At 35.6% G+C, this 10,533-nt stretch overlaps 3 protein-coding genes across 4 annotated transcripts; 1 reads left to right on the top strand and 2 right to left on the bottom strand.

Annotated features, from left to right (window-relative positions):
* Positions 1-390: 390 nt before the first annotated feature.
* VPS46.2 (SNF7 family protein) lies at positions 391-1,167 on the bottom strand. The gene has a single exon (XM_013001048.2). The coding sequence runs from the start codon at positions 1,165-1,167 to the stop codon at positions 556-558; it is 612 nt and encodes a 203-aa protein (XP_012856502.2). The 3' UTR covers positions 391-555.
* A 1,368-nt stretch (positions 1,168-2,535) lies between these two features.
* LOC105975722 (anoctamin-like protein) lies at positions 2,536-6,952 on the top strand. The gene is made up of 16 exons (XM_013000937.2): positions 2,536-3,137; positions 3,298-3,367; positions 3,465-3,580; positions 3,743-3,869; positions 3,962-4,062; positions 4,162-4,253; positions 4,351-4,455; positions 4,560-4,832; positions 4,931-5,063; positions 5,145-5,258; positions 5,342-5,412; positions 5,521-5,645; positions 5,731-5,813; positions 5,902-6,009; positions 6,110-6,268; positions 6,578-6,952. The coding sequence occupies exons 1-16, from the start codon at positions 2,949-2,951 to the stop codon at positions 6,704-6,706; spliced, it is 1,995 nt and encodes a 664-aa protein (XP_012856391.2). The 5' UTR covers positions 2,536-2,948; the 3' UTR covers positions 6,707-6,952.
* Positions 6,953-8,016: 1,064 nt separating this feature from the next.
* On the bottom strand, positions 8,017-10,480 carry LOC105975725 (large ribosomal subunit protein eL28z). 2 transcript variants are annotated; one of them, XM_013000939.2, is made up of 4 exons: positions 9,988-10,480; positions 9,714-9,879; positions 8,695-8,855; positions 8,017-8,320 (listed from the first exon to the last, which is right to left on the bottom strand). In XM_013000939.2, the coding sequence occupies exons 2-4, from the start codon at positions 9,859-9,861 to the stop codon at positions 8,204-8,206; spliced, it is 426 nt and encodes a 141-aa protein (XP_012856393.2). In that variant the 5' UTR covers positions 9,862-9,879; positions 9,988-10,480; the 3' UTR covers positions 8,017-8,203. The 2 variants fall into 2 exon arrangements, with proteins under 2 accessions (XP_012856393.2, XP_012856394.2); XM_013000940.2 differs by having other exon boundaries at positions 9,714-9,863; positions 9,988-10,098.
* Positions 10,481-10,533: the final 53 nt, after the last annotated feature.

Below are 10,533 nucleotides of genomic sequence, written 5' to 3'. Positions count from 1 at the left end.
GGCTTCTGCAACGTCTTGAGCTCGTCAAATTCAGGAGTCGAGCGTCGTGAATCCGTGCATATCTTCTTATAGTTTAGACCAAAAATAATTTATCCATAACGAACATAACTCCATATTACCAACACACGAATTCATAGCAAACAACGAGAATTATACAACTCATACGAACAACAGCAAATGAACACAACGAAACATGAAGCAAATCACACAAAATCTACTCTACTTAGTTAAATCCATATAAATCCCAAGCAGTAAAATCCCAATGTGGTACTTAAAATCCCAAGCTTCATCGTCGATATAGAACTATATTACCATTACGCTCTACTAAACATTCCTCTACATTCCATAATCAAGAAAATAAAATACCAAAGAGAACACAAAGTCGACACATCAACGGAACGGGTTCGAAATTTATACACATAAAGACATCCGAGATTTCGAGAAATCCAGACATTTTAATTTCACACCACAGGAATAAGCAGAAAATCAGTAATAAACCCTAGCTACATAGAATAATATAGCTCAGGTACCAAATAATTCTCCGGCCAAATTTTCTCAGCCGCGTGCCTTGAGCTCCGCGAGACGCCTGGTGAGATCATCCTCGTCGACCTTCTCGTTGTTCTTGACGGAAACTGCGTGGGCAGCGGCCTGTGGCAGGCCGACGGAAACCTCGAGACCGTAATCATCGGCCACCTGCTGCATAAGGCTGTTGACGTCACTTTCAGGGGTGGAGAGGGAGGTGCTGCCGGCCATGGAGCTCTCCATAAACTCGGCCTGGACTTCCATGTTGACGAACTGCTTCTCGAACTGGTCCATGGTCTCGGACATCTTCTGGAGGTTACCGGTGGCGAGGGTTGACTCGAGGGATTTGACGATGTTGCCCATGGACTTGCTGATTGAGGTCATCTTTGCCTGGGTGTCGAGGCGGGCGACGACGGCGTCGAGGCGGGAGGAGAGGCGGAGGTAATTCATCTGCTCGCTGCGCTTGCGGATGGAGTTCTCGGCGTAGATCCGGGCTCCGTCCATGTTGCCCTTCTCGATCGCCTTCTTCACCTTCAATTTCTCGGCTTTCTCCTCCTTCTCGCACTTGCGCGCCTGCCGCTGGAGGCTCTTCGACGTGAATTTCAGATCCATGATCTGCTGCATCAGCTTCTCTGCGTTTCCCATGGCGAATTGATTCCTGTTTAGAGAGAGAAAGTAGAGAGAGAGAGAGAGAGAGAGAATGAATTTGGGGAAATGTGTGGACTTTTTGATTTTGGGGGAGAAGATGGATTCTTATTAGGGTTCTTAACGACTACGCTTCCGCGATTTTTATTAAACGCGTTAAGGAATAAGTAAATATAGCTATTTACTACTATGCCCCTTTTAGTAAAATAACTTTAAGATTTCTGTGGTATTGATAATTATATTAACCCCTCAAACATATGTTTCTGTTAAAAAATCTAATGCGATAATGCATTGGATACGTAATTCCGTTAGGGTTCTAACAGACTATTACTTTTAGCTAGTGGTGGAGACAATATAGAGTTAGGGGGTGACATGACTTCCGCAACATTTCTTAAGTCACTCATAAGTCTTTGTTGTCTCCACCGCTTCCCGGAAACTAATAGTCCGTTAGAACTCTACGAAATACGTATTCAATGCATTATGCATTAGAATTTCTAACTATGTTTCAGGGGGTGAGTGTAATTATCGATGCCACATGAACCTCAAAGTTATTTTAACGATTTTATATTTTGTCCCTATATTTGCAAAAACCACATTTGATCCTTCATACTTCAATAATTTGACACTTTTAGTCATTTACGTTAATTTAACATTAGTCCACCAGATACGATAGTGACGGGCACACGTATCATATACCGAAAAACTCATTATCGAAAGATTTTAAAATTAAATTTAAAAATAAACGATTAACTTAATTTAAATGGATATGGCATTCTGTTCGATTAACTTTTGAGAACAAACGCCGTTTCTTATGATACGTATGTCACATAAATAAATTAGTAGTTGGTAATTTTGTCCACCCTTACCAATTATCATACTATAATATAGTTTTAGAAATGTCCGGCAAATGATGGCGTAACGATTGAAGCAAATGAATTTGTGCCGATTAACTTAAATTCAAATTCTTCTATCAATGGTCGATAGTTCGAACTTATTACACATAGTTAGTCAAGTTTAATTTACATTTTAAAAAAATAAAAAAATGGCAACATGCTAACATTCTAATTCGCATTAAATAAATAAATAAATGCAAGACAAATATTCTCCCCACCTGCAAATTGTTTTGCCCATCATCAAAACGTTACGCAAAACGGCTGAGCAGAGTAAGCAAGCAGTAAAAGCATCTTTTTTCATTTAATCTGAATTCTCTCTCTCATCCTTCATTTTCATGATTCTGCAAACCCTGAAAAAATCTTTATGCAGAATGCAAAACGATGAGTAGTGTGGTATGGGCTTGAAAATTGAGAGGTACCATTTTTCTTCTCATTGTGCGTGCATTGTTTCTCGTGCCTCAAATTAATTTAATTCAATTTTATTTGTGTAGTAATTATCAGAAGAAAGAGAGAAAAAGAAAACCCAAAAAAAGAGCAGGCCTCCACTGCCACGTGTAAGCCTCTCCCCACCATAGCTGTTTGTCACTTTATAACTACACCTCCTCTCTCCTCAGTTCCCGTTTCTACAGACACCTGTTTCTCTCTCTCTCTCTCCGTCTCTCTGTTTCTCTCTCATCTTTCTCCCGTTCGACAAAAACAAAGACACCCCTGATCAAGAATCGAATAGATATTGAAAATTTTCACCGAAAGCTCGAATCTTTATGCAGATTTGAGAATACCCACACACACACACACACTGGCGGTGTTTTAGCTGAAAAGGGTTTGTAATACACGCACCCATTTGGTTGTTATTTCAAATTTTTTCTTTTGTGTATAGTGTTGTTGGAAATGAGCGAGAATGAAGGGGAAGAAGGTGGGGTTGTTTATGAGATAGCTATTGCGGTTCCCAAATGGGGCGAAAACAACAACAAAAGTACTGATTTTGACAATGATTGTGTCGGAATTCTTGTTAATGAGCTCAAGAAAAAAGGGCTCATTGTTGAGCGAGTTGTCGGCCTTCAAAATGAATTTGTTAAGGTATATATATATATATTATGTATGTATATATATCCCATGTTTTTAATTTCTTGGATATTCTTGTTAAGGCATCTATCTTTGTTATGATTTTGATTTAATTGGATTTAATTCGACATGAAAAAAAAGTGGTGGTGAAAATTTATTATTTTGATTTATGTAGTTGGCAGCACCACTGGAAATTCTAGGAAAGGCCGCAGCCGAGTTGCGATTTAGAAAACGGACTCATATAGGTATTTTTATTGCGTTTTTCGGCAGCGCTCAGTTCTGAGTAAATAAATAAACAAGCCTTTTAGATTCCTTAATTTTGGTAATAATTGTTTTTTTAAGGAATGGATTTCCCGTTTGAATGGGACGAGGCGGAGGCTTTTGTTAAGCTACCCGATGGTTCCTTGTTCAGTTGGTGTGAACGGTTCCGATGCTACAATCACATCGTACATGGCATTGTGAGTCGCTTTTATTTTTCTGTCGATTATTTTGTAAATCGTCAATTTCTCGACTAATTTCTTGCGTGGTTAAAGATTTACGTTAGTAGTTTATTTGAATTTAGGACATGTTTCATTATGCTTCGTTACTAAATGTGCTGGTTATGTGATATTATTATGCAGGTCAACACAGAAAAATTACCCGTAATCTTAAAATACGAAGATAGAGCGATCGATTGGAAGTCGGGAGAATCTCTAGTAGCGAAATTGGAAGCAATAGGCGTTGTCAAAGAAGTATTTCCATTGCACGGTACTATATATTCTTACATCTTTGTAGTTGCCGATTTTTTATTTTATTTTTTAAATCCAGTCATCGAAAACCATAATTTATATATTATTTAGACGAGAAGAAGCGGAAGCAGCTTCTAAGAAGCTGGGCGATGAACTGGTTAGACTTCACATCACAGCCAATTGACGACATATGTTCCTATTACGGGGTGAAGGTAATTGCTTAATAATTTATTAATAAATTTCGTTATCACTTGTTTTGATTTTTTCGTAGAATTATTGAAATCTTTATATATACACAATATATCGTGTAGATTGCAACCTATTTTGCATTTCTCGGAATGTTCACAAAGTGGATGGTATTTCCAGCTGCATTAGGACTTACGGTGCAGTTAGTGGATTTCGGGTAAAATCTTGAACTTTGTCCTCGATTTTCGTTCAGCTTTTCTAATTGCAATCAGCTGACTTTCCTTTTTTCTTTTTTTTTTCTTTTTTTTAAATAGATCAATGCAGTTGCTGGTTCTCCCGTTTTTCTTTATATGCGTAATATCATGGGCCGTCTTGTTTTTCCAGTTTTGGAAACGAAAAAATTCAGCCATGTCAGCTAGGTAAATTTCGTTTCCTCTGTTTTATTTTTCAAACTTTTTGCTAACGTCACTCGATCGAATTTCTTGAAATATTCTTCTTTGGTCCCGTAATATATATAATGCAGGTTGCAGATATATCATTCAGCTGATGCGGAATCCGAATATAAATCTTTTCAGACAGATCAAAGCTCGTCCGAAAGTACTCCTACGGAACTAATGAAGAAACAAATCTCGGATCGAACGAAAGAGAAGGCAAATTTCCAAAGAGAAGAGTGGTTTAGATGGCTTATGAGATTTAGAAACGACGCATTTATTATAATGAGTATTATATGTTTACAGCTACCGTTTGAATTGGCTTACGCTCATCTTTACGAAGTTATACGCTCCGATCTACTCAAGTAAGCATGTCCATTATAAAAAAAATCTCCGTTTTTCTTTTAATCTAATTTTCTTGGTAAATAATTTTTTTTTTTTTTAAAATCGCTATTTTTTTCAGGTTTTGTTTGACGGCAGTTTATCTCCTAGCAATTCAATATTTCACGAGAATGGGCGGAAAGGTTTCGGTGAAGCTTATTAAATACGAAAACAATGAAAATGTCGAACACAGAGCAAACAGCTTAGTATACAAGGTACTAAATCGAAAGGCTTACACACTCTGCGTAGTTTTATAAGTATTATAATTTCCGTAATTGGAATTTTTTTTTTGGCAGGTTTTCGGACTTTATTTCATGCAATCGTATATTGGAATATTCTATCATGCTCTTTTGCATCGGAATGTCATGACCCTTCGCCAAGTTTTGATCCAACGTCTGCTAATATCCGAGGTACATAATAAATTTAATTGCCTTTCGTTTTTCGTACTTTCTTGAAAATGTTATTTATTATTGTCTCTTGTAAATATTTTTAGGTGATTGAGAATTTATTGGAAAACTCGATACCGTATTTGTCGTACAGCTTCAAGAAATTTAGAGCTGTCAGGTATACTATTTCCTGTATGAATATCACCATTTTAGTCTGCCGTAATTCATTTGTTATTTTACTCGATTGTGTTTGCATCTAAAATAAACGAGCTGCTTAATTCTGAAGGAATAAGCAAAAACGTGAAAAAGGGTCGGGAAAATCGAGTCCGATTCCTAGAGTAGAGAAGGATTATCTTAAACCTGCTTATGCTGCAAGTATTGGTCAGGAAATCGAAGATGGACTTTTTGATGGTAATATTTGACCTTTTATATCTTGTTATTAAAAAAAAAATCGTTTATCTTCAGTGGATTAAAAAAATAATTCAACTGTCGGCAGATTTTCTGGAGCTGGTTTTGCAGTTCGGAATGATAATGATGTTTGCTTGTGCATTCCCTCTCGCATTCGCTTTTGCAGCAGTGGTACTATTTTTTTTTTTTTTTTCACAATTAAAAAAACCGATTCTTTTTATAAATATAATTTTTATTTTATTCTCCGTTTTATGTGCAGAATAACATAACGGAGATTAGAGCAGATGCATTGAAATTGCTTGCAACGATGAGAAGGCCGATACCCCGTGCCGATGCAACAATTGGAGCATGGATGAACATTTTTCAGGTCTAACACTCTTTTTTTTCTATACGATAAAAAATATGAAATTTGTAACATTATTTCGATTTTTTTTTTGCTGATGTGGCGATTTGTGTCTGAATTTCAGTTTCTTATAGTGATGTCGATTTGTACGAATAGCGCACTGTTAGCGTGTTTATATGACCGTGAAGGAAAATGGAGCTTATCGCCTGGGCTTGCAGCAATTCTAATAATGGAACATGTGCTTTTGTTCATTAAATTTGGATTCTCTCGCATTGTACCGGAGGTACGACGAAAATCTATCTATAGAATATTAATTTATTGCATTCAGCACCACTGTGTTTACTTTAATTGTTAAAAAAAACCGTGATATAAATATTAGTAAAAATGCAAATTTTTTTTTTATCGAACAACCCCTAAAAAATCATTATTTAGGGGGTTGTGAGCTAAAAAAAAAATGCATCGAAGGTTTTTTTGTTAATATTTATAATACGGGGAGTTTTTAGCAATTCGATACAACACAAGGGTACTAAATGCAATAAAATCTATAATTAGTAAAAAAAATGTGGAAATTTAAATGTGCTCGTTTAATTAGGAGCCTGCATGGGTGAGAGCTGCTCGGAGAAAGAATGCAACTCAAGCAGAGGAGATGTGCTCTAAGCGACTCTTGAGGAGTATTTCGGGCGACGACAAATGGTTCCGAGAAATGAAAAAGAACGAGTAAAGTCCCAAAATTGAGTACCGTTTTTCACGCAAGTTTTGTTCGATTTTCAAAGAGTTGATTGTAAAATCTCCTTTTTAGCCTCGGTGAGTTCGAAGATACGATTCAAATTTTGCTTGTGTAGTTTTATGCTTCTGTTAGATGAGTTGTGTTTTACATATATATAGCTGTTTATAAGAGCTGGTGTGTTGTAGTAAGAAAAGTTTTGTACGAGGACTATATCGTAATTGGATATTTTTGAGCGAGCAATAGAGGCATTCGTGTAGGGCTTATCACAGGGAAATGCAATATTTTTTATTTTTTTGGCAAATTTTAAGATGAAAATTAATCACAACTTCTAATGCATGACAACGAACCTAAACATCGATAACAAATCACATGTAATACATGAGCATGTAACTCTATATAACGAGCCCCGAAAACACACATATTCAGCATAGTCAATTGTGCGATTGTATTATCATTCTTCTCCGATTTTGATGATCCTAAAAGAATCTTTTCAAGAATCTATCTATACATTTAAATTTTATTGGACATACATTTGTAGTTGAAGAATCTATCTCAATAGTAAAGAGCAAATCGGGCTTCAATGATCAGAACCCGTTCTACGGGAACTCCCAATACGAATGCTGACCTGGCGGGCATACGTTACCACAGCTTTAGCCCATTTCTTGATCCCATCTTTGAACTTGTTCGAATCCAGCTGCTTGAGAGATTTCACACCCGGATCTATGGATATCTCCATGAATGAGAAACACCTGTTCGAACGCCTTTTCTTCATGCTGTTATTTTCCTCATCATATTCATTATTATCGTAAATCTTCTTGTTTTTTCTTGTTTGAGCATCGTCTTCTTTAAACCACGACAAAGACTCCTCCATTTGATGCAGTAAGCACAATAATTTATTTTTGGCCCCAAGTCATGTATTTATAAGGGAATATTGGGTTGGTTTTGTTTATGCGTGTAGTATCGAATTGTATTGACTTTGACTTTTTTCCATCTTATTCAAATATTTGCACCCTGTAAAACGACGTAGTTTAGTGGTTATAATGATGTTTTAGAACTCTAATTTTGACATAATCCACTTCCCATTTCAATACATGTTATGCATTTGTGGAATGCACTATTTTAAGTTTACAAGTCTTCTAGTTGCAACATGGAGACGACAACGACCTTTCACGGTGTTTCTTAATAAAATAAAACTTTGACTTTTATAAAACTCGGAATTTTTTCGTGCAAGGAAACTCTCCCCAACACGACGCATTGCTTGTTCATCAAGTTATTGGACTCTAAACGAACAAGTAATAAAGGAATCCACCAAAAAGAGAGACGGAAGTAAATCACGACAATTCGGGTCTATAAAAGATACCATTACAACTTCGACTAATGCAAAATTTTGGCGAAAGTGCAGATGCAAAATACTCGAGTCTTTTCTATTACGAAAGAGTGTACCAACAGAAATGAAATAGCAGCGCAAACTAACTAAACCATATTGCGTCTTCACTGCCTGTTCTTCTTCTTCAAACCAGACTTAACAACCTTGAGGCTTCTATTCACAACACTTAATCTTGCAAGTGCTGCCTTCTTCAAATCGGGCCTGTAATAGTTATCACACACCTGCACACACGAAATAATTTTGTTAAATATCAAAAATCGAAATATCATCATTTCAACAGCAAATATATGTATCTATATAAAAATATGATCCGACTATAGATCAACATCAATTCAAAATATACAGTTCGTCGCCTTTTCCAGAACAAATCGAATAAAATCATGAGTCGAATATGCAAACTACAGAAAGAAAAGGAATATTGTTTCTTAAATAAAATACCCAGACCAATCAAGGAGAGAAACCCGAGCACGAAACAGACTCATTTGGTACAACAATTTAGTCACGGGATTTCATTCACGAGTTCCTTAATTATTAAGCATTAAAATAAATGATCTACACTGACGTTGCAGATTATACGAATAGAGAATCTCGGTACCTGATTTGAAACAGCCTTGGCCATGCGGTGGAATTCTTTCTTCATGAGAGACTTGTTCAGCAAGGTGGAGGGCTTGTTCTGCTTCTTTGTCTTTGTAGTTGCAAGAAGCACCGACTGATCCTTTCCAGGTTGAATGGTTACGGTTTTCTTGTTTGCCAAACCTATTAGTAATAATTTATTAAGTATTAATTCGAGATGTCAAATAGTTTAAATCAGATTGATGCACCAAAAAACAGTTCTATATTAACAGAAACATCCTATAAATTCAATTTCGTTCATAGTGATGTAAATCAAAGAAAAATACAAGTAAACAAATCAGTTGAACCACGAGCATTAGAAAAACCAGACTCGTATATTCACAAAACCGTAGTAAAAAGACAATACAAGTATACCATGACTCAAGTTGATGAACCAAAAAAAAAGTTCTATATTAACCGAAGCATCCTATAAATTCAATTTCGTGCATAATGATGTAAATTAAAGAAAAAGCCAGTCTGTTGAACCACGAGCCATAAAAAAACCAGACTCGTATATTCACAAAACTGTAGTAGAAAGACAATACAAGTATACCATGAATCAAGTTGATGCACAAATAAACAATTCTATATTTACGGAAGCATCCTAAACCTTCAATTTTGTTCATAATGATATAAAAATTCAAGAAAAAAGACAATTAAACAAACCCGTTGAACCAGCAACTGTGGCACGAGTACAAGCAAAATCAAACCAGTAATTCACAAACCATTGGTGCAAAGAAAATACAAGTATACCATGAATCACTTATTCCATAGAACTTCAACCCATTTCACAGTTACTAAAAATGAAATATAATCCAAGATCAACACTTTCTGCACAATCCAACCAATAAACACAAAAAAAAAAAAAAAAAAAAAGTAAAGACGAATTTTTTTTATGCGCAAACAACTAACAAGATGCCCAAATTAACACGGCAAATAAGCAAATCGATGTTTAGATTGAAAAGAAAAAGAGGGAAAAATACAGAAGAGTGAGAAACGAACCAGAGTGCTTGTAGGAGTGGACGTTGTAGAGATTGTTAGGCTCCTTGCTGAACTTAATGCCGGCAGTTCCATTACCGAATTGCTTCACCAAAAATGAATTGTTCTTCTTCACGATCTCCCATATCAGCTGCCCTGGAACTGTCGCCATTTCTAACACGAACAAACCCTAATTCACCCAATTAAATTAATAAATAAATATATTTATATATAGCGCCGGATCGTAATGTATGCAAGTGTATATAGATAGACGGATTACAGAGTGAAGAACAATTACCTTAAGAGAGATTGAGCTTTTGTTGATAGACGGCTTGCAGACTGAAGGTTGGATTTGGGGATGGAGCTAATGAATTATATGCGGGGATATTTGAAACCCTAGAGGTGAGTCAATGACGATAATGCCCCTCACTCATTTATATATGCCTTTTTTTTTTAATTGAAATTCATTTATAAATTCTTTAGTGTAAAATGAAAAATATAAAATAAAAATATTTAATTCAAATTAATTGGAAGTATTGATTATGTATCAAGGATATTACAAACAATGATTAAATCAAATTGAATGTGAGAAAATAATGAAAATGTAGAATAAAATTTAATTAAACCAATACATTATCATTCTTTCACGTGCTCGATTTTGATTAAAAAACTAAACTCGAACACAATTTTAATAATATACGAAAATCAGTTCGACCAGCACTCGATTTAGATCAAGAAACTAGGCTTGAACACAAATTTTTACTTGAAAAGATATTAAAATCGACTCAATTCATTTACACCCGAACTCGAATCAACTGAAAATATGAACATATGTAAAATCACA

The sequence above is a fragment of the Erythranthe guttata genome, chromosome 9, assembly GCF_056151865.1.
Source record: "Erythranthe guttata isolate IM_541 chromosome 9, IM_541, whole genome shotgun sequence".
NCBI classification, from domain to species: Eukaryota; Viridiplantae; Streptophyta; class Magnoliopsida; order Lamiales; family Phrymaceae; genus Erythranthe; species Erythranthe guttata.
This window is presented reverse-complemented; position numbering and strand designations above follow the sequence as displayed.

Coding starts and splice junctions, on each gene's coding strand:
- VPS46.2 (XM_013001048.2), bottom strand. CDS start 1,167: ATGGGAAACGCAGAGAAGCTGATGCAGCAGATCATGGATCTGAAATTC.
- LOC105975725 (XM_013000939.2), bottom strand. CDS start 9,861: ATGGCGACAGTTCCAGGGCAGCTGATATGGGAGATCGTGAAGAAGAAC. Junction 8,856..9,713: donor CCACTCCTACAAGCACTCTG/GTTCGTTTCTCA, acceptor TATTACTAATAG/GTTTGGCAAACAAGAAAACC. Junction 8,321..8,694: donor CCAAGGCTGTTTCAAATCAG/GTACCGAGATTC, acceptor TCGTGTGTGCAG/GTGTGTGATAACTATTACAG.
- LOC105975722 (XM_013000937.2), top strand. CDS start 2,949: ATGAGCGAGAATGAAGGGGAAGAAGGTGGGGTTGTTTATGAGATAGCT. Junction 3,138..3,297: donor TTCAAAATGAATTTGTTAAG/GTATATATATAT, acceptor TGATTTATGTAG/TTGGCAGCACCACTGGAAAT. Junction 5,646..5,730: donor CGAAGATGGACTTTTTGATG/GTAATATTTGAC, acceptor AACTGTCGGCAG/ATTTTCTGGAGCTGGTTTTG.